Source organism: Agelaius phoeniceus, chromosome 6 (genome assembly GCF_051311805.1).
Source record: "Agelaius phoeniceus isolate bAgePho1 chromosome 6, bAgePho1.hap1, whole genome shotgun sequence".
In the NCBI taxonomy this organism is placed as follows: Eukaryota; Metazoa; Chordata; class Aves; order Passeriformes; family Icteridae; genus Agelaius; species Agelaius phoeniceus.
Genome location: NC_135270.1, coordinates 30348572 through 30374502, shown reverse-complemented (window position 1 = coordinate 30374502; position 25931 = coordinate 30348572). Strand labels below are relative to the sequence as shown.

At 44.6% G+C, this 25931-nt stretch overlaps 1 protein-coding gene across 1 annotated transcript in view; it reads left to right on the top strand.

The window, feature by feature from the left end:
• GALNT16 (polypeptide N-acetylgalactosaminyltransferase 16) overlaps positions 1 to 25931 on the top strand; it is a 75859-nt gene that overhangs the window by 35938 nt on the left and 13990 nt on the right. Inside the window, exons 2-11 of the mRNA XM_054634716.2 lie at positions 2404 to 2579; positions 5405 to 5503; positions 11755 to 11822; positions 14275 to 14340; positions 15327 to 15448; positions 17480 to 17567; positions 18546 to 18630; positions 19663 to 19766; positions 23248 to 23374; positions 24309 to 24401. Coding sequence (XP_054490691.2) covers positions 2404 to 2579; positions 5405 to 5503; positions 11755 to 11822; positions 14275 to 14340; positions 15327 to 15448; positions 17480 to 17567; positions 18546 to 18630; positions 19663 to 19766; positions 23248 to 23374; positions 24309 to 24401 — 1028 coding nt within the window. The remainder of the gene's footprint in view (positions 1 to 2403; positions 2580 to 5404; positions 5504 to 11754; positions 11823 to 14274; positions 14341 to 15326; positions 15449 to 17479; positions 17568 to 18545; positions 18631 to 19662; positions 19767 to 23247; positions 23375 to 24308; positions 24402 to 25931) is intronic.

Genomic DNA, 25931 nt, shown 5'->3' with positions numbered 1-25931 from the left:
TGGGGCCTAGGATTGTCCCTGGCTGCCAGACCCTGCTCCCCAGCTCTTGCACTCTCCTGGGAAAAATGTCTTCTGAAGATATCTTGTCATTTCCAGCATTTTCTAGTATGTTCCTGGCAACATAAACCAAAACCAGCTGTTGCTTTTATGGGACTTGGAGGGGCAAGAGATAAGTATCAAAGGGCAAATGTGTGATTGCAAAGTATTTAAAGGTGTGTGATAAGCTGGGCTTTTGCTTCAAATCAGCATTGTTTTCTAGGGCAAAAGGAAAAAGGGAAATGGAAGCTGAGTTCAGCAAAACTCCTTGTATGATTTAAGGAAAGAAAACATTTCAGTTTTTCGAGGTATGAAAGTAATTTTTTTCTCATCATACTGAAAATACAAACTCAAGGAAGATTCTAGGCAGCAGGCTGTGCAAGGAGCCATAAAAGTAGCCAAGATGTTCCTGTAACCCAGCACCATGCCCAGGTGATGTGGTGGTGGCTGCAAGGGGCAGAGGGGATGGCAGCAGCATCCCTGGAGAAGGGGTGGCAGAGCAGGACTCTGGAGGAGTGGAGCAGAGGCAAACTTACCCACTGGAGTGTGCCTCTGTGTGTGTCCTACACAAGGGCAGATCCATAAACATTGGCTTGGATGTGCAGTAGCTGAAGGAGTTTCCAGTGCTGAAAATAATAGCTCTTTTTCTTTCCCCCATGAAAAGATGTTTGCCTCATTCTTGTATCGTGAGAAAGGGAAATCTGATCTCAGGCTAACTTTGGCTGTATTAGGCATAATTTTATGGCCAACCTTAATTTTTTTTTCTGACTTAATTCATCTCCTCTCCAAATGGAACAGTCCTAACTTCTAATTTCTCTCCATCCTCCAGTAGCTTCCTTCCAGTTACAGGCTTGACAAAGCTTGTGCTCTGGCCAAGGCTGCTGGGCTGTCACTGATTGCATATAACTGCTCACAATGGTTTCAGATTTCTCTGTCCCATTTGCAGTGCACTCAATTTGCTGCATTTCCCATCTCGGCAGACTGAGTGCAGGGTTTCATTTGAGCTGTCCACAGGGATGCTCAGATCTGTAGCCTGAGTGGTCACGGTTCATTTGAAATCCATCAATGTACATGAGTAGTTCAATTTATTTTTTCTAATGTTCATTGTCTTCCCTTCTTTATGCTGAATTTCATTTGCCATCATCTTATCTGACTGTCTGGTTCTCCTAGGGCTGTCTGGACTGAAGGGTAGCCCTTGTCAGAGAAAGTTGCAGAGATGAATGTTCTTCTAAGCACTCTCCTGCTTAAGCAATTTGCCGTGGTGTTGGGTCTCTTGAATTCTTTCCCAACCTACTAGGATGGCCCAACCAACATGCTGTGTGACACTGGGGACCATTCTCTGGTCTCTTGCCCTCTGTAACTCCTAAAAGGAGACCTTTAGCAGAGGGAGAAACGTGATCAAGCCTAGTAGTAGAGAGCATCCAAGCTATTTTACATAGAAGGATCTCAAGATCTGGGGATTACCTAGTGCTTTGAATGAGATGTGTAGGTGCAAGTATCTGCCTCTTGCAGCAGTTTTAGGGAGCTCGAGCACTCGCTTGCAAAGCTGGGAGTATTTTGTCTTCATGATTTGGTCTATCAAACAGCTACCACAGAAAATTTGTTAAACTACTTTTATTGTATAAACGGTCTTGATTGCTTTATAAGAAAGTATTTTAGAGTTTGTAGATTGTTTCCAAATAGAGTCATGTACCTAAGAGAGAGCCAGAGCTGTGCCTGTCCTCTCTCCTGATGACCCCATGAATGGTTTTCAGGTGCTGATATTGTACTATCTCTGTGGCCTAGGAAAGTTAGGGGAAAATTAGGAGGGGAGAGGGATGGCCCTGATCTTGTAACTCTTGTGGGGTACTGAGGACAGTCATGGACAGCTTTCAACTCTATCAAGGATGTCTGTGAGACTGGGCAAGTCTGAGCAAGGCACAGCAGGGAACCTGTTTAATCAGCTGCTTCTCTGTTTGTATGCAGTGATTGTTGAAAGGCTGAAACTGCTTTTCCTCAAAATATGGTGTCTCAGCCACCTTGGCTGGAGACTGCTCTCAGACATTCATTGCCTGGAAGGGTTTCCAAATGCCTGCAGTCTCACACATTCTGTGTAACAGGTGCTAAAGGGAACTTGGCTCTGCCTGTGCTATCAGGAACAGCAGCTTCCATCCCAAGCTCAGGCAGTAAGGACAGCAAACAGCAAAGCCTGCCATTTTAACACCCTGTCTGTGGGGACTCCTGCTTTCCTTTCCAAGCTCTTGCCTATCCTGCCTTCCCCCATACCTGAGCAACTTCCAGATGTGTGGCAATGTCTGAACTTATTACCTCTGTCTAAGCATGGGCCAGCTGCCGTCCCTGATGCTCTGATGCTTGTCTCTGCTCTAGATGACGAGGGCTCCCCTGGGAGAGAAGAGCAGCCGGCGGGGTTTTGACGAGAAGGCTTACTTGTCCTCCAAGGTGCTGAAGGCTGGAGAAGACCCCTACCGGCAGCACGCTTTCAACCAGCTGGAGAGCGACAAACTCAGCAGCGACCGGCCCATCCGGGACACCAGGCACTACAGGTACCCTGCAGCCCTGCTCCGAGCCGTGCTGCTGCTTGCTGCAGGAGCCCACTGCTCTCTGCTGTCAGTCTGTAATGCTGACAAAGCATGTTTTGGGTTTTCCTTTGGTCCACTGTTTCACTGAATTTCATGGTTTATCTGGAAAGGTCTCAAATGCTTGGAGAGCCTTGACAAATTCAGTCCCAGCTTGAGGTTTTTCTAACACCTCTTTTTCCAGGTCCAAACATCATCTTCTTTTAGCCCAGCCCCTCCACTGCAGCTCGGATTGGTCATTGGACAGTTGTGTTTTGCCCAACTGCCCCTACACTCATGGCTTCCCTTGGCATCCTTCTGTCCTGGCTGCAAAGTGCACCTTTGTTGCAGCCTTGCTTTGCTCTGGTGTTCCTCACCTGCTGTGCTCTGACTGTCTGAAGCTGGTTTTGTGTTTCTTTTCATCCTGAACATCACTGGCTGAGGGCTGCTGGGGTAGGGATGAAACTGACATGCAAATACAGTGTTCTGTAGCTTGCAAAGTGCTTGTCATTCTGTCCTTGTTTCATCTATTCTGCTGAAAAAAATTGTCCTTACATTGCTAATGCTGCTTGGGTAACTATTCTGTAGTTTCTGGAGGACAAAAAGGTAACACTTTAGTACAAAAAGATTATTGAAAACTATAGGTTTAATAGTAATAGGATAGTGTACAATAGTCTACTTCAGTCCTAGACTCTACCTAGAGCTATGTATGGTTCTAGGTATGATATGGTTGCAAAACAACATTTCCCAGCAGCTGGGAGCAGGAAACCAGGCATCTGACTTGACTGAAATTGGGAAAGGGATGCCAGGAGACATGGAGCTTTGTGAGCCTGCCAGCACTGACAGCCCTCAGAGTGTTTTTCGAAGGCAGTTAGTCAGGACCATGGTTGTGGGATCCAAGTCTTGTGCTGCTGTTCTCCAGCATAGTATTTGGGACTGGCTTCCTGGTGACCCAGAGGCAATAGTGCCATGTTCCGTGTTGCTGACAAGTCTCCCTGCAATGCAGAATTGCTGTTTTCTGTTAATCTGCTGTCATGTTCTGGCCTAAAACCAGCTCACTTCAAAGATAAATTATTGTTTATTTTGATCTGTGATAGCATGCAGAGCATGCTTTTTGTGAAGAGCCTCATCTGTGCACTTCAGTCAGAAAAGCAAAATATATGTGATTCTCTGCTAATGTATAGCTATTTCAGACCCAGCTTTTCAAGGATTCCCTTGAGTAATGGAGAGTCCAAAGTAGGATATAATCAGAACAAACAAACCTATTTCCATGTTTCTCCCCTTTACAGGGAGTAATTTGGGAATGAGCAATCTGTGTTTGACTGTCTTATAACAATATTGGAATAGTTGCTAGGATGGCAACTCAGGATGAGACCTTATTTCAGCTGATACAAGTTAGATTGTGGACTTGGCTCTTTGTTTAAGGAATGGGGGGAGTCTGTAGATCACTAACATCAATTTTTCTTCAGGCACCCAAGCCAGGGCATGGACATACTTGACTTTACATCCTACAAGCTCCTTCTGACTTAGCATGCATCTGTTTCTTTGATCCAAAGCAAAGACAGGGTCAACTTTTAAGCACAAACCTTGTCCTTGTTCTCTGGGATGCTGTAGTAATGCTAAAATACTGGGAAAGCTTCCCCAAACAACCCATACATCAGCCTCTTCTGCTTTTCCACTTCCTGATTCCTTAATACATTTTGTGTGCATTACATCACAGAGTTATTTTGAAACAATAATAAATATGGTCTGTCTCAGGTCTGTTCTCACGTTGTCCACTTTAGTCTTTATCAGATTTCTCTATATGTTTGAAAATTGCTGTATGAAGCTGCTGTCCCCTTAATAAAACACTGCAATGAAAGTCATAAACCAGTAGGATTGAAAGTGATGATGAAACTAGTCACAGTTTAGCAGTAGTCATAAAAGAATAGTAAGTAAATGTGGAAATACAAGTAGTGGGTCTGAGAACTGAATTGTATTCCCTGTCAGGATGGAGATTCAGTCTATGCAAAGCCTTGGGTTGTTAAAAGTAGGTGTAGTTTCTTCATCAGACAGGAAATTAGAGCACACTGACTGCAGTTTGGCACCATCTAGAAGTTAAGAAGGCAGATGCTTTGAAGGAGCAGGTCAGCCCACATCAGCTGTGCTCAGCATCTGCTGGAATTGGATTCAGGATTCATGTCTGTGAGTTGCTCCCCTCACAGAAACTTTGCTTTCCACAGGGAGAAGCAGGTGCAAGTTAATCCTTGGTTCTGAGTGTCAGAATGTGTGTATGTACCTAACATTACAAAGTCAGATGAGAAGATAGAAAGAATTGCTCTTCATTGCCAGCAGGTCCATTAGTGTTGAGCCTCAGCAACTCCCCAGCACACATCACAGAATTAGCTGGTGTTTTCCTTTCTGTGAAGTTTGTGTCCAAAGAATTTGAAGTGCTTTATACAGCAATGCCCGGGTGTACCACCTCTATGCATCCTTAGCATGTCCTGTGCATGAATAAACAAGATTTTATGTGAATCACAGGTAAATCTAGGGACTAGAATCCAGAACTGAAACTTAGTTCACTATAAAACCTACACGGCCTCCTTAGCATGCAGGTTTGTGAGTTTAGGTATCACAGCCTCCAAATGTTGCTTTTCAATGGGCGCAGTTCTTTTTAAGCTCTGCCAGCCTTGGTGCAGGGGCTGCTGAGGCCTCCCTTGCTGCAGCTCAACTGTGCTGGTTCTGATTTTAGCATATTAGAAATTCCAGGTACACTGTTGCAGTACTAGTGCTGGGTAATGTTTGGCTTACACTCCTGCTGTCCTGTGCTGCAGGTGCACTTCGGTACGCTATGACACTGACTTGCCAGCCACCAGTGTCATCATCACCTTCCACAACGAGGCGCGATCCACGCTGCTCCGCACGGTGAAGAGGTGAGCTCAGCTGGGGTGCCAGGCCTGGATGGGGGGGGTCTGGGAGTGCTCTGGGGGGAAATTAGGCATTTTACAGCAGCTAGACAAGCAGGGTGGCTGCAGTTCCCCGAGTGACAGCGTTCTGCTCTCAAGATGGCCCACTTGGATGGGCCAGAGGCTTGGATTGGCATTGTGGGCATTTCTTCAAATGCAGAGCGCATCTGCAGTTAGCCACTGTATGGCTCCAATCGGGGGAATCACAAGCAGCAAGAAAGGGTAGTGTGGCATTCACATTCTCTGAAAAATCTCTTTGCCTAGGATTTTTCTCCTGGGAAGCTGAGAACCTCAGAGAAAAAGGAAAACAACTATTATCTCATTTGCTTCTCCTGTGTTTTGCTCGTCTGGAGTGGTTTTGGAGATGTTTACCATAAGTGATTGTTTCATTGGGTTCTGGTGTGAGTTGTTTTCACTCATTGGCCAATCAGTGTCAAGCTGTGTCGGGACTCTGGAGAGAGTCTCGAGTTTTTATTACTATCTTTTTAGCATGGTGTAGGTATTCTTTCTGTATTCTTTAGTATAGTTTAGTATAGTATTCTTTAATATTATATAATATAGTATCAAAAAATAATAAATTAGCCTTCTGAGAACATGGAGTCAGATTCATCATTCCTTCCTTCTTCGGGGCACCCTGCAAGTACAAGAGGTAGCTGGGCCTGCATCCACAGGTGAGAACAGTCTTAAGTCTCAACCAAGTGTGAGCTTGGTTTGGAAGAGTGGGGGGGGACTAAAGAGAACACTGTGTGTTGCTAGGTGCAGTGACAAGCCCTTGCTCACTGTCCCTTGCTGGTAATCAGTTGCTGAACTGATGGCCCACCAGGTGTGCCCTGGGGCTTTGCACACAGCTCCTGCTGAGCCTGCAGGACACTTGCTATCTTTCACCAGTGTATCCTCATATCTGAGTAACAGCAGTGGGCAAATCTAGCTAAGTAAATAGGTGGCATAGGGCCTGTCAGCAACCCCAAACAGATGGAAGCTTGCAGTCATCTGCACCACAAAGCGATGTTCCAGCTGCTCCTTCACTGCCCTCTTCCATCACCCCCACAGAACCCAGGGAGGCTCTTTTCCTTTTAGTTCCCACAGAAAAAAAATGCCCTCTGACTTACTAAGTATTTTCTCAAAGGGTCTCTGAAGCCTGCAAGCAGGCCTGGGAACAGCCATTGAGGCTGAAGGGAGAGTGAATTGTCTGTGTAGCAGTTTGAGCTGATGGTATCGCTAACAGGAATGCATCATTCATCATTGCCACTTCTTCCCTTGACAGGTCCTGTGGACTTAAAGAAATGTGCTATGTGAATAAAGAAACAGGCTTTTTCAAGTTGGCCTCATGTCTAGAAGGCTGGGTTTCTGCCACCAAGTTTGGTGCTATTGTGTTTCCAGAGACCTGTATATATTGCGTTGACATGTTTTGTCTTTTTATTTCTATAATTTTCTTTTCCTTTGAACCATACAATGAGTTCTGTGGAGTCACTGTCCAGAAAATGGGCAGGCTTATTTGGAATCATGGTGCTGCTAGGGCAGCTGGGGGAGATTTCTGCCTTTTCAGTAATAGGTCAGACAGTAGATAGGTGCTGAGAAACCATGGTAGTATGTCCTACTTTTTTCTTGTCCCAGAAAGCCCAGAACTGGATACAGCACTTAAGATGTGGTATTACCAGTCTCTCAGATGTGGTCTCCTGCAACCAGAGCCCCCAACAAAGACCTTGAAAAACGAGTGACCATCTATTCAGATTGGTCCCTGCAATGCTGCTGTCCCTGGATGACTGCTGTTGTGAGGAGTTGGCTGCACTCTGCTGTGAATGGTGTAGTAGATAGGATTTCCTCCCAGACCTCTGGCTACAGCTGGGGTCTTCATTGCCAGACAGCCAGTGCATGTGATGGATTTACTCCTTCCTTAAATCACATCAGAAGTGTCAATAATTTATCCCTGTCTCATGAGAGATCCTGAAAGCTGAGTCCTTCTTGGGCTCTACAGTATTTGCCACACAAGCAAGCATTGGCTAGTAGCCTTGTTTTTGAGCACTGAAGATTTGACAACCATACACAGAGGTAAAGGTTCACATCATGGCTGCACTGCTAGAAGAGGCATAGGATAAGTCTGACTTACACGTTGACACTGATGCTATAGAGGGATTTGACAGAGCTCTTCAGAGCCTCTTCTGTAACCTGAGAGTCCCATCTTTCAGCAAAACTCATCTGAATGTGCCAGGCTGAATTACTGCTGTGAGAGTAATTGTTGTTCAAGTCACACACACAGTCAGTGCACCAGTGCTATGTAATTACTTTGCATCCCTGGCACTTCGGGATAAGTCAAGTATCAAAGGGACAGGACTGTTCTGTTCTGTTGGGTTTATGACCTGGCTGTGAGTCTGCTGTGGACCACAGTAATATTAAGCAGCAGGAAGCATAAAATTGCTCTGCCTGTTTACCTGCTGACTAGTCAGGCTTGCAGCTTGTCATTATTTCTATTTCTGCAAGAGCTTTCTTAAACCAGGTAGAGCATGATTATTTGGATAATTAGAATGAACCATTTGAGATGCATCTGGTGAAAGTTAAATATGATTCCACTGTTATTATGGGCCTTTTCCCAAGTTCAGTTATCATGATTACACTGTGGGAATGCTATAAGAGAAATGGATGTGAAGGAGGAAAAGTGATGAAAATGAGCAGCACTAAAAGCAAAATTTTCTATGTCTGAAAACATTTTTGGAGGCCTAATATTTTGAGGTGGGTTGAAAGTGTATTACCAGTTGAAATTTTCATAACCAAGGTCTTTGCAAGTGTGGCTTTTGAGTATCTAATTTGGGCACTCAAAAACCAACCATAAGATTTTGGGAAATTCTAGAATGAAATACATGAAAAGGGTACTGGGATTGAACTGATCTTAAGTCCAGAGAGAGCCCAAATGCACTCCCCTGGGCCAGAATTACCTTATTGCAAGGTAATTCAACAAAGTGGCAATGCCAGTACAAAAGGTCCTGGGAAGTGACCCAGGGATGATACTCCTGCATCACAGGCTTATTTCAGGGTCATCTAAACCTGGCAGCTCTAGGGGCCAGACCCTAATCTGCATACCCTTCTTGCTAACCTCACATGCACATGGACTTAAACGCCTCTGGCAGCTCAGCAGTTGCCTTCTTCTCCCTTCTGTCTCTGGGATCTCTGCTGCTGGGTGGAAGCAAGAGGAATGATGTGCTGTTGTTGCTCCTTGAGGATGGGAGAAATGTTTATGTATGAGGGAGAGGGGGAAAGAGAAGAGTGACCTTGAAGAGGAATAACATATTCCCTCAAGTACCCTGTTGCTTACCCCTCCTGGTCTTCAGAGGCAGCATGGGCTGCATACCTGCCTTCTAGTGTGGGCTCCAGCCATGTGTTTTCAGTGTAGAGGGAGACAACTGGTTAAAAATATCCAGCAAGAGTTTAAAGAAGGGGAATAGGGGAAAAAAAATGGGAAATAGGCTATCAGACAAAACCTGTGAAGATGCCGGTTCAAATGGCTTGTTGCTGGCATCCTCAGTCCTGCAGGAGACATGTGTCACTCAAGAGCTGCTTGCCTGTTTTGATCTCTTTTCTTTGCTAGGACATAGCTGTCACTCTCAAATCAGTCACTTGCTTGGCATCCTGTGCTCCTTCAGAAACAATTGTCACTCAAAAGGCATTTTATGTGATTGATGTCTATGCATGATTAATCTTTAAGCCATACCTTCAGTCTGCTGCTGTGAGCATTCTTGCAGAAGAAAAAGTCAAGTGCTTTGTTGTTTGGTCACTCTCTTTCTGATTTCAGAAAGTCATGATTGCAGGGACCTTTTGGTTTTGGTGCAAATGTAAAGGTGAATTGTGAGGCTCTAAGTCACTGGATTTGATCAGCTGTCAGTGCCTATGCAGAGGGCCTGTGAAAATCCTAATTAAGAGGATTCTGTTGTAATGCTAGAGCATTGGTGTAGCATCTCATTACAATGACAATTTAAAGAATGGCAGAAAAGGATATTATGTTAGAGCAAAGGGAGAAAAATATACTCTTCTGCTAACATCCAGAATAAACAAGATTATCTGGGAACTTAGTGGGGGCTGGACAGAGGAGAGAAACTCATTGGCAGTGCTGATGTCATGTTCATGCAAGAGAGTAAGGATTCTCATACTGAAAGAAGAAGGAAGCTGTGAGAAAAGGCAACGGAGATAGGGAATCCATAAGATGAGGGGGGAACAGTCCATGTTTCTGCTGTAAAAGGCAATTGTCACTTGGATTTTGGAATTCTACTAATACATTTTTGTGCCTGAAAGTGTTTGTCATGGCATTCTCGGCACCTCAGTGAGGGGAAATATTACAATTACTGTGCTCCTTCTTAAAAAGACAGGGATGACAAAGTGCAAAGAAGATTAAGTACCTTTCCCAAGGATCTACAGGAAGTGATTGCAGAGCTGAGAGAAGAACAGGGCACTGTACAATGAGCTGTGAACTCCTCATGGGATGTGTTCTCTCTACTGGGGAATCAGTGGGCAGGTAAAGAACAGAGAACAAAATGGGGCTTTTTTTCCCAGTTATATTGAGTTGAAAGACCTGAAACTCGTGGAGAAAATGTGAGCATTGCCAATAGTCAAGCCAGTGGAAGAAGGTGTAGAATACCATTTTGCAGCCATTATACTGCAGTCTGTCTGGATTGTTTTGCATTGTGTTTGCACAGACAAGAATTTCAGTGCAGGGCAACCTTGTCTGTAAAATATGCAGATGGTGGTGCTGAGAGAAGCTGCACTTAGAATGGCACAGGAACATTGCCCCACCTCCCACCCTACCATACTAGAGGATCCAGGGAGACATAAGCCAAGAGAAGCAAATGAGATTCAGCTTTGGAAAATGCAAGCTCAGTCATCTAGGGACATGTCAGCTCAAAATACAAATACTATGAGAGGTGTATAAAGCAATGTGAATCTGAAATAGAGTGGGATGTGATACTGAGCAGCAGAACAGTCAGAATTGTGCTGTATGAGAAAGCAGAACACTCTTCCAAACTGAGGGAACTTTGGCTCTGTACGCAAAGCCATCAGTGGTGTTACTTAACAAGATGGCAATTTATTTCTCTACACCTTCATTCCTAGGAGTACGGGACTATTCTTGTTGTCCGTTTCCTATATCAAACAACAACAACAGAATCCAAAAGGGAAAAAAAGCCAGAAATTGTTCTCTAGTATTGCTCAAAAGAGCAGGTGCCACTGAAATGAGACAGATTGCTGGAACTAGGAGGACAGTGTTTGCCTCTGTTTTTAGTATTAAAATTTGCATAACTGCCCTCTTCATTGGACTGCTTAAGCATCACTGAGCAACCTTGTTGAAGGTAATGAGGACCTGCCTGTGCACAGAGGCATTGGAGGAGGCTTGGAGGGGGAATATGCTGTGTGATGGTAGTAAAGCCAAGAGAAAGATTTGAGGAAGTTCATGGAAAAAGAGTTCAAGCATTTTAAATGAATGAGATTGGTAAAGAGGTCGGAACGGAACTGCTCAGACTCCAAAGTACTAGAATGCTTTGGTGTCTGGGGAGGGCAGAAGCTTTTCTGTGCTTTCCTCATGTGTGTCCTGCAGATGCAAACTCACTGCAGACCCAAGGATATTTCATGGTATGGTGCAACCAACCTGAGGAAAGGGGGTGCTTTCGGCGAGTGTGGTGCTAGTTTGAAAGACAGACAGGTAACAAGCAAAAGAGGGGGAAAAATCCAAATCCAGAATATTGACAATGCTTCCTTCCAAAGAAGGGAATTGGTGAGAAAGCTGAGCAGGTCTCACCTGTTGCATTGAGGTAGAGCTCCTTGCTGGGAAAGTGGCAGCTCTTTATGCCCTCCAGCAGTGATGACTTTCACCCAGAGGCTGGCAGGTGGGAATGGCCATTGGGCTGCCTTGGGGCAGGTGGTTCTCTCCATTTCACCTCTGTTTAGGGGCAGAGCATGCTGTGGCATCATTTGCTAGCTGCCCCAGGCAAGACTCACAGTCAGCTCCTGGCTATGGGTCCTTGTAAGGTCTGGCTGAGTGCCACAGCTCTCTGGGATATTCTCACTTGTAGTTTGGTCCTGCCAATGAACACTGTTACAAGGGCAAGGTCACTTCTTCCACTTTACTGGAGTTTGGTATTGCTGCTGTATTGCATAGCACAGCAGGTTTCTATCAGTCCTGACATTGTCATTGTTATGGCAGCTCACAAAGTGGCTTTTTCTTTCCTGGGTCCCTGCAGTGTTCTGAACCGCACCCCTCCCAGTCTCATCCAGGAGATCATTTTGGTAGATGACTTCAGCTCAGATCGTAAGTGTGGACCTATTTCCTTTACACTTATTTCTTTCTTTCTTTCTGTTTTCCCATTTTTTGTTTGCTCTCTTGAGTCCCCCTCCCTCACAGATTCCCTCTTGTCTGTATGCAGGAGAAAAAGAAAAGAAAGTAAGTGTGTGTTTAATGTCCATGCATGGCAGAGGCCAGAGCTTCTTCCTCTCTTTTTCTTTCCATTGAGTCTTCCATTTCTGTCAGTGTGGCAGTTTTTGCTAGGTTGCCAGAGATCTCTGTCAGGTTTCATTATGCACCATTTGGTGAGCCATTTAGCACAGATATCTATGTAGCAATGCTGTATGTGAGCAGAGCAGGTACTTACAGACCAAGAGGCAAGAAGAGGATGCAGTAGAGCATACAGAAAATTGCTTCCTGGGGTTCTGCTGGCTGGGTGAGGCGAGATTGGCTGTCTGTCTCCATGTGCCTGGGACCCCAGGTGTCCCTGTGGGAAGCTGTGGCAGAGTTACTGCTTTGGACAGCGCCGTACTTTCTTCTGCAGCTTGGCACAGGGAGGGAGTGTCTACTGCATCAGTTCCACCAGAGCTGCAGACTGGAGGCTCTGGAGTCCTTCCCTCTGTACAGCTGCCCTTGCTCCTGGCTGTTGTGTAGTAGTTGTGAGGTGGTGGGCAGAGAAGACTTCCTGCTTCCCCCATTATGTGTTCTGGATTCAAGGACAATCTAGTTATGTACCATTTGTAATGGTCAATAATTACTCCTTCAGAACACTTTACAGATAGCTGTGAATGCCCACCTTGGCCTGCTGAGATAAGGAAGCAATGCTATTTTGATTTTGCAGCTAAATACTTATGTAGCTTTGGCCACAAAAAAAACATTTTAAAGGTGGATGCTGAGATGAGGGATTTGAGTTTCTGAGGGCCTGACAGTATGCTTTGAATAAGTGCCAAGCTGTGCTCAGCTGTTTAATTTCAGTGTTTCTGAGCACTTCCAACAAACAATCCTAAGTGTTCCACATTCTGCACCTAAAAATTCAGTTCTTAAGGGGAAAAGTGTTCCAGATCAATCCAGTGATGGATTTCTGGTACCTGTTCTGCACAGGGTTCAACCATAAACTCCCTTTTAGGCTCCTCAGTAAATAGAAAGATTTTTAAAAGGCTCCATCCTGTCACAGCTCTTATTTTTTCACTGGCAGCTGGATATTTGTGGATATAGCCACTTCCCTGAGACACGTTCATGGAGGCACTTCAGCACATGTTTGAGGTCTGACACTTTGATTTAATACCTGCCCCAGTTTCTCCTAATGTACTGAGAGTTTGTAATCTCTGGCAAGTATCTACAGGCAGAGCCATGTGCTCCACTCCTGTGGAGTGAACGACTGAGTAAGGATTCTCATACCTAACTTGTGACTTGGCCAAGATAAGAGCATTGCCTTCCCTTGTAGCAGAGTTCCAGCAAAATCTTGATGCTCTGTAATTCAGAGCACCTGCTACTTCCCTTGGATGAAGCAGCATCTGCCAAAGTGCCAATGTAAGAGCAGTATTTCAGATTGCACAGATCCTTGAGAATGGAAATGCTTGTACAGGAACATGCTAAGAGGTGCACATTGGCTAAGGCCTTTGCATTCTCCCCAGAGTGCTCAGTCTGTGGGAAGACGACAGCAGGAAAGAGGGGGCATGAGACATGTAAAGGAATATGGAATAAACATGGAAATTGGGGTTAATTTGATGGAGCAAGAAAAAAGAGCAAGTTAGAAATTGCTGTTCCTATGACATCTGCTAGGGCAGGAATAGAGAGGATGACAGAGAATTAAAGACTCAGTGCTTATTGGTGTCTGGCTGGAGCAGGTAACTGTTCCTCTCCCTCATCTTCCCTAGGTAATGGAAATGAGGGATGCCAGGAGTTTCTAGCAAGCTGTCAGCAAAGCCCTTGGTCAGGCATTCCATGTGTCAATGTGCTGGTGTCTCCAAGGAAGCTAGTTGCATCCCACTGGCCTTTATTAAATAAATCAAATGGAAACTGCCCTGAGAACAAATGGCAGGAGATGCCTAGATGAGCCACTGAAGGAAAAGAGAGCAGATAAGATCGCTTTATGTTACAGAACTCTCTTTTCCTTGGCACTTTGGTGATTTGCAGTCCCACTTCCCTGTGTTCCCTCCTCTTCATTAGTGCCCAGTGCCGTGCTGCCAGCACATGCCCCATTGTCCTTGGGAAGTGCTGAGCAGGGGAGCTGGAGGCCTGGCTGCTCAGAGGATTGGGAAACATGGGCTCGACTGCTGAGGAGGACAGCCAGCAGGCAGTGCTCTTCTGTGTGCTCTATAGACAACAGGATTGAGGCCATCACACTGATTACTGTGATGTTAAGTGAAAGCAGAATTTCCCCTCCCATGGAGAAGCAGGAAGATAGGTGGCTGGGGCTCTCTGTTGAAGCCAAATAATTCATGCATGTACACTAAATGTCTTTTTTGCCTTCCCCAAGCTGAGGATTGCCAGCTCCTTACCAAGATCCCAAAGGTCAAGTGTCTACGAAACACCCATCGAGAAGGTGAGCGTGGGAAGCTTTCTAAGTACAAAGATCTTGCCTATTTTTCCACATGACCCTCGTTGCCTCCCAGCTGCTTACAGTTGTTGCTTCTTATAGTTAGAGTTTATTTTTTCAGTTTAAGCATTTGGAAGTTTTGTGGAGGGAGAACACAGCTTATCAACTCTCAGGCTTCAGGGGTCTCACGTAATACTTAAATAATGAGAAGTGGTGTCCTGAGGCCTTGGCTGGAACAAAGACCACATTTTAAGTTCTTTATGAATAAAGATCCAGATGTAAATCTCATCCTTTTAAACACAAGCTAACTCTTGCACCTTCAAGTGCAAGATAACAAGCTGTGCAGGGGACATGAGAGAAGGAAAAACAATCATGTATCTATCATAAAGAGATACAATTAAGGAAAGTTTTTTCTCATCTATCTGCTAAATGCATAAATGACTTTCCCAGCTGCTCTTTAGTTTGACCCACATGTGCTAGCTTATTTCTAAAGCTGTCAGTGCACAACAGGTTTGGAGCTAGGATCTAGAAGTAGAGACAAAAAATCACTGTTTAGTTCACAAAGAGCATCTCACATAGTTGGATGGTCTGTAAGAAAGTAAGGAGTCATCTGAGAGCCAGGCTGATCTCTCTGCAGGGCTGAATAAGGGAGAAATGGGAATAAAGCAGATAAGCAGTAAGGAAGGCAGAAAGCAGAGAGAAGAATTTGGCCATGGGGAATTGGTGATGTAGGCAGCAGAGTGCTCAATGGGAGAGTGAATGAGCAGGCAGCAGCCAGGTGTCTGTGGGTAGGGCTGGAAGGGAAGGGCAAGGAGCCAGGTGGAAGTTCTGTGTCATGGACAGAAGTGACAGGAGAGGTCATTCATTGTGTGCTGGGAGGGCTCATCTGACTGTCCCCATGGTATGGCCGCACAAAGTATTTTTTCTGAAGGAGGCTCAAATGTTTCCTTTCCTAACCTTCCTGCTCCTTTGCTGTCCTTTTCTCTTCGTAGGGCTGATTCGCTCTCGGGTGCGAGGAGCTGAAGTGGCGGCTGCTGACATCCTCACCTTCTTGGACAGTCACTGTGAAGTCAACAGCGAGTGGCTGCAGCCAATGCTTCAGAGAGTGAAAGAGGTGAGCACCATGTCCTGCTCTGGGATGGGTGGAGCTGCCTGGCCTGTGCTGTTGGATCCTCTGCCCTCACATGCCTCAGCAGAACTGGTGAGAACAAGGTACTCCTCAGGCAGGCTGTTGCAGAGGAAGGTACAGCCTGAGCTAGGTGGGTGAGAGATCCCTGATGGGATTCTGTTCAGCCACTGTGACAAGGCAGGAGGTGCAGAGTGATGGGATGCAATGCTGAATGCTGGAACCACCAACTTGTACTTTTTGTCTCTTGCAGGCATTATGCTTCCTTGACATGTTCACCTGTATGTAGGACATCCCCTTGGGCAGCATACATGGTGCAATTTTTCCATAGTTTCCATCTCCCCTGCTGCTGGACCCTCCCCTTTGCCTTGTCACTGCCAAATTTTTCCTTCTATTAATGTTCCCACTGAGCTGCCACCATACATCACCTGCATGCAGGCAGCTTCCTGTCACAGAGAAGCTGCTTGTGACTGCAAGGATGTTCCCTTTGATGGTTCACTTGGCAAAGGATTGATGGAAGGCTGGAAGAATGAAAATTAGGCAGAAATATTAGCAGCTGTCACCCTGACTGCACTGCAGAGCTGGAGGGAGAGATCATACAGCTCTGCTGTAAGAAAAGGCAGGGGAGAGGTGATGGGAGAAGTCCTGCTTGCAAGTGGCTGTGATTGTTCCCCTCTGAAAGGAGGATCCCATGAAGTAATGGGTCTTAGGAGAAGGGATGGAGGCTTTAATGATGCTTTGTAAGCATGTCTGATTAGCTTAATATGAGAGAGCAGAAGAAGATGAAACTTCAGAATTGATGAATTAAAAGTTTCTGCTTTTTGTACTTGTTCAATAAAGCCCATAAATGTTTACTTTACTTATTGGTCTTTAAGTCAAGCTGCAGCACCAGCACAGGGGTTCCTAAGCAGAATCTCATTAATTTCTTTAGAGAAGGAACTAAAATGCAAAAGCCTGTCTGCTACCTCTAGTATACAAATTTTTAGTGAGCAGATTTCAAGTCAACCTATTTCTGACCTACTTTCTGCATTTCTGATGTAGATACTATTATAGATTTCAGTCTTACCCTAGCCAGTCCTGGCACTGATTGGTTGGAGTAGTGGCTGGCACACCAGGCTGCCTGGTGGGTGCTGGATTCTCAAGCTGGGCAGACACACTCTGGCTGGGCCACCATCACAGCTCAGAGGGGAAAAAGCATGAATCCTCTTACCAAGATGTCCCATCCTAGCCAAGTATGGTACATCATGAGGAACTATTGCAAGGCACAAAATGAAGGTTTGATAGGAAAGGCATGGATGCTGGCAGCTGTCCAACAACAAGGTGCTGTTTCTGGCATTTCTAGCTCAGTTTCATCTTACATGGCAGCTGTCACAACACTGTCTTTTAATGCTCTGTCTCATGATGTTGAAAAATTGTTTGACTTCTATTAACTAAAAGGTTTTTGAAAGAAAACTGTAAATGTCTATATGCCTTAATGGCAATAAAGTACTCACAATATCTTGATATTATAATGTATACGATGTGTCATATGTATTATAAAGTTTGCACTATGAATCTTAAATGTGGGGTCTTGATTCCTAGTACTTCCTAGGTAAATACATTAGCTAAATACATTATTAGGGGTTTGATAATTTCTAGGCTGATGATAATGAGCTAATTTGAATGGCTGAGCAGAAGGTGTGCTGTCAATAGATATCAAAAGCAAGCACAAAACCCTTGGGACAGTGATTGATGCCCTGTGACTTGTGCAGGAAATAAAGAGCTGTTTCTTAGCAGTATCCCTAGGTGTTGGAGTCTGACTCCATTCCCCACATCCATGGAGTGCAGCTGGCTGGTATCACCATCTCCATGTTTGGATTTAGTGGCCACAGATCCCTTGCACAGCTGCCAGAACCATATTGGAGAAACCAGACAAAGATTTACATGTGCAGCTTTGTGTTTCCTGATCTCTGGCAGCTTTCCTGGACATTCAAGAAAGCCTGACCCCTTTATTCCCCCCCCTTTCTCTCTCTCCCTCAGGATTATACCCGAGTGGTGAGTCCAATCATTGATGTTATCAGCCTGGATAATTTTGCCTACCTGGCAGCATCAGCAGATTTGAGGGGAGGTGGGTATAATGAATGGCTTATGTAATTTTGACCTGAGGGATGGTGCATGATAAATAAGTTGTGTTCTCTTCAGCTTTCCACGAAAATAGAGTGATGATCTTTCTGATGGGTTATCTCTCCCTTGTTCTCTGCAACTTGCAAAGTCAGATCTTTTGAAGAGTTAGAACAGAATTCAAATAGTATTTTCCTCTTGACCTTGAATCACTGTCATAACATATAGCAGTTTCAGGACTTAGTTAATTGATGAAATATCTCACTGTGTCTTCACTATGCTGCATGGACCCTGGAATCTGACAGGCACTTCCAGTTGCTGCTTTGATCAGCCAGGCTATCTCGTGGCATCTTCTGGAAAACATTTACACCTCTCCCCTCACTGCTGAGCCTCTTGCAGCTGTGTCTGCGTTCACCACACTGCCTGGTGCCCTTCTACATCTTTTATGGCTGGGGCCCACTTCTGCACTGCTTGCCAGCCAAAGGCTAGCTGTTCTTTGGCTACCCTTAACAATGGTATAAAGTTAGTGACTGTGCTGTGCTGTACTATCCACCATAGGCCATCTGTAAGTACATGGTAGTCTTGAAAGACAGGGTGGGTACAGTGATCTGCAGGCATTTGTTCCCAGAATATATCATATCCTACAAAGTCCTTTATTAAAGCCTCATAACTCTGGCAGACAGGGTTTGCCTTTGGTAAAACAAACTGGCTAGAATAGAATTGCATCTCAGCCTGACAACACTCTCCTGAAGGTGTGGAGTGAAATTGAGGAGAGATCTGTAGTGCTAAGGAATGATGGTGCCAAGACAGAAGCTGGAGAGGTCTGCATTAGGATAGGCTATTGCCATTTTGGGAAGACTGTGAGGGAGGTCAGGGAAGGAACATGGGGACAGCCTGTGATATAACAGTGCAGGCTATCACTGAAAGCTATTAGTACTGTTTTTACAATAAGAAGACCAATTTGGCTTGTCTTTTTCCTTTTCAGGGTTTGACTGGAGCCTTCATTTTAAGTGGGAACAGATTCCTATAGAGCAGAAGATGTCCAGAACAGACCCAACTCAGTCTATAAGGTACACTCTGACACATGAGGTACACTTCTCCAAATACCTTTACTAAGCCTTCACCAGTGTGGCAAGGAGAGTACAGGGACTGCCTTGCTGAGGACAAAATGCCACAGTGTTGATGTTGATGATGACAAACTCTTCATGTTATTTTCTGAATACATTGAGGTCTATACCCTAAATGTGAGAGTACTGCTCTCTGAATTTTGTAAGAATAGTGATTATTTACTATCATGCACACCACCTCTACAAGCCACCTCTTCTTCTGTATGTTTGTTCTTGTGTTCTCCCTAACTCAACAGTCTGAATGCCTCAGAAATCGCTTTGGGTGTTTTTAATTTCATCTTTCAGATGAAAACTTAAAGAATGAAGCAGATAAACAGTCATCCTGCATGGGTAAAGCAGATCAGAAAACTGAATCTTACCTAGTAATGTGGGCATAGAATTACTCCCACTACTAAATCTGCATGTCCACAGACAAAAGAGGTTCTGTTGGCTGGAGCAGTTGTTGCCAGCCTCACTGCAGGGTACATGGCTCTGAGACATGTAGAATGTAACAAATCCTGATATGAAGAATTATGGTGCTTGTCTTTATAGGCAGACAGCTCCCCATTTGTAATATGAAAGTATCATTTAATTCCTCTGTGTAATTTGTGAGCTTCTGTTTTACACTCCAGAGGCAACCAGCTTGCTAACAGCAGAGCAGTACATGCAGCAGCCTGTCACACCATGTCTAATTGGTGAACACAGTCATCAAACAGTGCCCATCATTCCTTCACACTGTGCATATTTGTATAAATGCAAAAGACACAGCATTACTCTTGTAGTGCTTGCAAGACCAAGTAACAAAGGCATGAGGATGATCTAGTGAGAGGCATCTCAGAAACCTGCAGCAGGCTCACGTTCCAGCTCTACTGTTTTTCTCTTTTAAATGAGGTATGATTAGTGGTGCCTGGACAAATTGTCTGTCCTTTAAAATTAGGTTTGTGGTGCTACATATATGCATGATTATTTTTTCTGGATTTCTGTTTTCTCCTCCAGAACCCCTGTCATAGCAGGAGGCATCTTTGTGATTGACAAGTCCTGGTTTAACCACCTGGGAAAATATGATACTCAAATGGACATCTGGGGAGGAGAAAATTTTGGTAAGTTTAGTATGTTTCAAGGAAATGACACACTAATGCAGAACTGCTTCCCAGTCTTCATTGCTTACCAGAGCTTTTTTTTGGTGAGAGATCTGATCAGCATGTCAGTGTAAGGTTAGGGACGTAGTCAGGTAATCCCCAAGGGGGTCAGATCTGAATCACTGTTAGCATAAAGTGTGTGTGGTCAGGGCTACACTCTCCTACAGGCATATGTGCTATTGTACAGGAGCTTCCACAGTACAAGAAAGAAAGAGGTTGTTTAAATTGTTGCTTGTTTTTGGAGAATATTCCTCTAGTTCTTCACATGACATTCTGTGTTGCCACTCCTGCAGCCTCTTCTTATACCTATTCCTCTCTTGCAGATAAATCTGAATTGCTCTCTCAGCTCAGAGAGATATTTTTCCTAATTTAACAAGCCTCTTTGTAAGTGGAGTTTGGTTACAAATAGACTCAGAATGCAAACATTTAGAAGCAGACTAGGGCATCACAAACATCTGAGGAATTCAGTGTAGTCTGTCCACTCACATGCTGTTTTAGAGTATGGTGCTTAAACCCATCTCCTTGCACTTAATAGTGGCACAGATATGCCAGGCATCTCTCTTGGCCCCGTGTGAAGGGATGCTGCAATGTCACCAGGTGTTAATGATAAAAGCAAGATGAGTGCTAAAGAGAGGTTCATGGATACCTCAAGTATTTGGGGCATTAATTTAGAAATGGTGCAGATGGAGCTGAGAAGATAAAAGCCTTACTTTTTGTAACCAACTTAAGTAGATTTCTCTGTAGCTAACACTGCAAAAAATAAAAAAAATCTCTTTGTATAGATTCCATAAATGTCACAGATTTTATTTACATAAAAGCTCTCAAAGAAGGATTTGTGTGGTGTTTCCTAGCACCTGGAGAACCAATTAGAAAAAATGAAATAGTCAGGAAGAGGAAACCTTTGTTTCTCTGAACACAGCTGGGAGAGCTGCCTCTTTCTGAGATGCTTTCTAAAACCATTAAATAATATCTTGGGCTGATAATAGACTCTCAAGGTACCACCTTTTAAAAACAAAATGTCTAATAATGAGTGTTCTCTGTTTTCCCAAATCTTAATTCAGTTTTATGGTATTCGTTATATTAAAAAGAGATAGAAATGGTGCTTGCATAGGAATCTCAGCAGTCCTAGTAGCATCAGCTAAGCACTGTGGCAGAAGTCACAGGAAGCCTTAACCCAGGCATGAAGATCCCTCCCTTATGTGCCTCAGGAGCAGAGTCTAGCTCAGCTCCTTGCCATCACTAGCCCTGCTCCAGCTGCAAAGCCAGCCACTTGGCCATGCTGCCAGCCTCTGAGCTGGGACTGTGTAGAAGCTGTAAACCCCAAAGACGGAGAAGGAATATTTCTTAATATTCTTCTGCCCAGCTGGGAGTCCAGTGTTGTAGTTTGGTCCTTATGTCAGTAGCATGATGCTAAGTAGAGCTCTCTGCCATAAGTAGCAGTAAATTATTTGCGTGCTCACAGCCATTCTTCTATATAGAGCTGATCAAAACCACAGAATCACTCCACAGAATTTGCTTCATTCTCCTTGAAATAGCTCTTGTAAAGCCTGGCAGTGGCTGGGCCAGGCTATATGTGACTCAGCCACATGTACAGGACTTGCCAGTTTTGCCTTGTTAGGAGGTTTTTCTGTAAACTCAGTGTCTTCTGTCACTTGTCCCTCATCCTCCGTCAAGTCTGTTGCTGCTGAAAGCAGAGGGATAGAAACCAACCTGGATTTGACAACAAAATGTATTAATTTTCCTTGAAGAATTCAGAATGGTTAATTTAACCTCTTAAAAAACAGTTTACCGTACTTAATTGAAAACTGGGTTTTCTGATCAAGGAAAAATATTGATAATGTTCTGAAACATTATTTATACTAAATACTACAATTTTGGGTGGGAAGGGACTGTTTGAATTAGGTCCTCATTTGTAGATGAGAGAGTGGTTCTGTCTAAGATGGTGTAAAGAAATTCTCTCTTTGGAAATGGGCATCACTTTCAAGTTACACATGCCAGACTGAGAGTTCTGGTTTTGTTGTAGGCCAGAGTGAGTCAGAAGCTCATTCCAGGAGAGCAGATGTCAGCTGGACACATCACCACACAGAAACTTATGTCTTGGGGTTTTTTTGCTATTTGTTCATTCCTAAAACCCTTCCTCTCTTCAAATCTGGAACTCCCTGTTAAAAAGAATCTGAAAATAATTAGCTCTGGATAAGAGTCAGGAGAGAAAAGTGCTGGTAAGAAATACTACAAAATGCATTCTAACCAAATGAGGTCTTTTACTGAGAAGCTGCATTAGACACACCACCTCCCCCCTCCCTGCAACTCACTGTTTGAACTACCTCTCAGTATGCAGAGAGGAAAGTTATGGAGAAAGATGAAGGCTGGGAAGATGTTAGTGTGTGTACATGGTTTCAAACATCCATTAGATCTGGATACATAATTTCTTTTTCATTTCTAAGCATCAGAGCTGCATAAATCTGGCATTACTGGAGGGAGATCCCAGCTGAGTCAAGTTTTTGAAGTAATCAGCCTATACAATATGAAGCCCCCTTGGTAAAGACAACCAAACTACCCAGCTAATTTTCATTTTCCTTCTTCCTTCTCTTTTTATCGCCACATGAATTGAAAGTGCAAAACCCCACTGGTGTGGCAGTGATTAAAACAGTGAGGACAGACCCAAAAGCTTGAGCAAGGTCACATGCCTTCTGTGATGCAAATAAGTGCCTGCCCATCAAAGCTCCATGTTCTTCTAATCTTTTAGCAAAATGTTGAATCTAGTTTCAGGATAGGGTGGATTTCTTCAAGTAGAGGGATTCTCTCTGTATTTTCAGAGTCATACTATATGAGATTGGTATCTGCTCTGAGCAGTTCCCCCAGCAGAGGCAACTACAACACAGTCAGTTGCTCTAGTTTATTAGTAATAGAGCCAACCAAAATGAGAAGAAGGAACTATTGCAGGGTGGATAACATACAGGTATGAGGGAGAGGACTGAACTCTAGACATTGACTCCCTGTACCCTCATCTTGTTCTGTTCTTTCCTCTTATCTTCTAAACTCCCTTTCTTCCTCAAATGATTTGCTTTACACAGTAAGTTCTTCCTTTCTAATTCTATCTGTGTGCAGGGATGACAGTAACAAAGTCTGAAACAGGGGCTGTGTGTGGGATTGGTCTCAGTCTGTTGCCAGATGCCATCCTGAGCAGCCTTGAAGACCTGGTCAAATGCAAAGGTGTCTCACTGAAATGAGACCAAAGAGGAGCAGGACTGGAGAAGGCTTGGAAGTCCCTGAGCTGCAATAGTTGCCTCCATTTTAACAAAGGGAGGACAGTTTCTCTGCTCTCACCATGGCATTGCTTTCCCTGATTTTACTGATGCAGGCAATACACCTAGAGCGAAGGGCAAGAAAATTGCCCTTCTCAGGACTGTTGCAGCTGTATGACTCTTGGGGTCTCTTCCAGAGCTCTCTTTCCGAGTGTGGATGTGTGGTGGCAGCTTGGAGATTGTTCCCTGCAGTCGAGTGGGACACGTGTTCAGGAAGCGGCATCCCTATGACTTCCCTGAGGGCAACGCGCTGACTTACATCAAGTAGGTGTTGGGTACTTCCGGGAGCAGCCAAGGCCACCTTTGTCTTGGGCATGTCTAAATAAGTCTGAATTCTCTGTTGTGCTTTTCCCTGGTAATGGAGAACAGCTTGTGGCTGAGCATCTGTTCTCAAGGGAAGGATGAGTTGCTGTTTTCTGTGAACAAAACCTGTTCCCTTCTCTGCTGTTGGCATTAGTATTTCTCATTCCTTCTCAGTCTCTGGTGAGGGGCATGGGGAGCAGTATGCCAGAGAGACATCCTGGCCATTCACAGATGCTGCCCTGTGATGTGTGTGGAGGTATCAGCAGCCCTTGGACATCTCTGTCGTCTCTGAGCTGTACATGCTCTAAGATAAACCCTGAGGACAACTTCTACTGCAGCACAGCTGGGAAGAGAAGAGAGATGAGATGAAGGGTTTGACAATGAAAGTGGTCAAGCGCTGCTTCAGGGCCCCAGGGGGTGGTGAAATCTCCATCATTGGACATCTCAAAACGCAACCAGTCAAGACCCTGAACAACATGACCTAATATGAAGCTAGTCTGATTTGGACAGGAGGTTAGATGTTAGACAGAGCTGCTTTCCAAGCAGTATCCCAAAATGTTATTCTAATCTGGGAAAAGGGATACTGTAAATGAGTGTGTTGGTGACAATCAGGCCCGGTGTCTCTGCAAAGGAAGTACATGCAAAAAAGTAATGGTAAACTGTGGCTAATAAATGTTTAATTTCTGAAGTGTTCTTGCAAGGCTTCATAGACTTAACACAATCAATCTCTACCCACCCATACTGCCTACTCAGTTTCGTGTTTGGGACTGTCCCCCTCTGCCTGCTGAGGTATAGGGGGTCTGCCCACGCAGGGCCTGCTCCTGGGAGGGCAGGGAGGGCAGGTTCTGCAGCAGAGCTTCTCCTCAGCACAGCATCTGTTCCCCCCTTGGTGCAGGAACACCAAGCGCACAGCGGAGGTGTGGATGGATGAGTACAAGCAGTACTACTACGAGGCCCGTCCCTCGGCTATCGGCAAGGCCTTTGGAAGGTAAGCTGCCCCAGACCTTGGTAGGAGGGCTCTGGTAAACCCCTTGGTAGCAAGAAGTAGTTTTTAGGTCTTCTCTGGGGCTAAGTGTGAGAAATAGAGGTGCTCTGAATGCCTGCCTTGACAAGGAGGTTGTAGCTTGAGTGTGTGGCTAATGAGGTTTGCTTCTAATTCACTTAATTTTTTCCCCAGTAACACTGCATAAATCATTTGTTAGCAGAAGGCCAAAGGTATCTATAATGAAATTAAAAAACCAGACATTTGAAGTGGCTAGTCAGGAATATTTTTCTATCACAGCATGCAGCTGTTGTGGAAATGTGAGCTGTATCTTGAGCTTGAGCTTAAGTTCCTGTGCAGATGGAGAATCCCAGGGCAAGTATGGCTGGCTGGCACATGGGGCATGTTGCACTTGGTGCACTCCCCACTTTCCTGATGGATGGAGGGTAGTTTGCCTGGTTTGTAGAGCAGGAGAGAGCATGGCTGATGGTAAGATTTAGAAACACAATCTGCAGAATTGTGCTTCTTACAGCACCTTTGCTAAAGCTGTTTTCAGGCCACATGGGATTCATTTTGTCAGCTTAACAGTTCTCTGTGACCCAGAAATCAGTGATGGACACCAAACCTGGGATGAGAGGAGAGCTTGCTGTCTGTGCTCTCAAACTCCCATGACTCCCAAATAAGTGTAAAAATCCCAGGAGTGCTGCATTTCTGTGGGTTTTATCTGCCTGTGAACAAAAGGCTATTGTTGTATCAGTGTAGGGACTTGGCAAATGTGGTTGTATCTCAAATGTGTTTGCACAGGATAATGATGCATCTCCTACTTATTTATGACAACCAGGTCACTTTTATTGCTGTACACTTTTCTTTATTATCATGATGCATTACATATCTTCATAAAAATAGCTTTGCCAACCTAATTTATCAGTCCTTGAGCTGACTGCAGCAGCTGGACTGGGACCACATAGCAAGTAACCCTGCTGCTTGTGAAGGAAACAGACGATTGCATATTGTGTGTGGATCTATTGCTCATGGGTTTTAGTGGCAAAGTCTGCAGTTCTTGTTTGCACAGACTTCCTAGTGACTTTACTGACAGCATTGGCTGAATAAAAGCTGGAGCAGAGCATAAGACTTCACGTAATCTCCTGTAGTAACAGCTCTGTGAACCTGCATTAAGTCTAGATCTTACGGTGCAAATACCTTTGACACCATCACTGACAATTGGCCCTAAAATGGACCCTCCTTCCCCTCAATTCCAGTGTGGATATAAAATCTCAGAACGTTGCCCTGAGGTACGTGACCTCATGTATATGTACAGTGGCCTCTGTGGGCTGAGGATGGAGAGGTACATGGGTATCACTGAAATTCCTTCCCAACACACAAATGTAGTGTTAGAGCTTAAAGATAAGAGTTCCTGGTTTCACTACTCAGTAGGACTGCTGGAGGGAAATCCTCTTCTTCAGCCAGCTAAAGCCAGACAAATCAGCAGGACTGCCACAGCAGACAGCTACTGAGATGTTGAGTTAATGTCCCCTT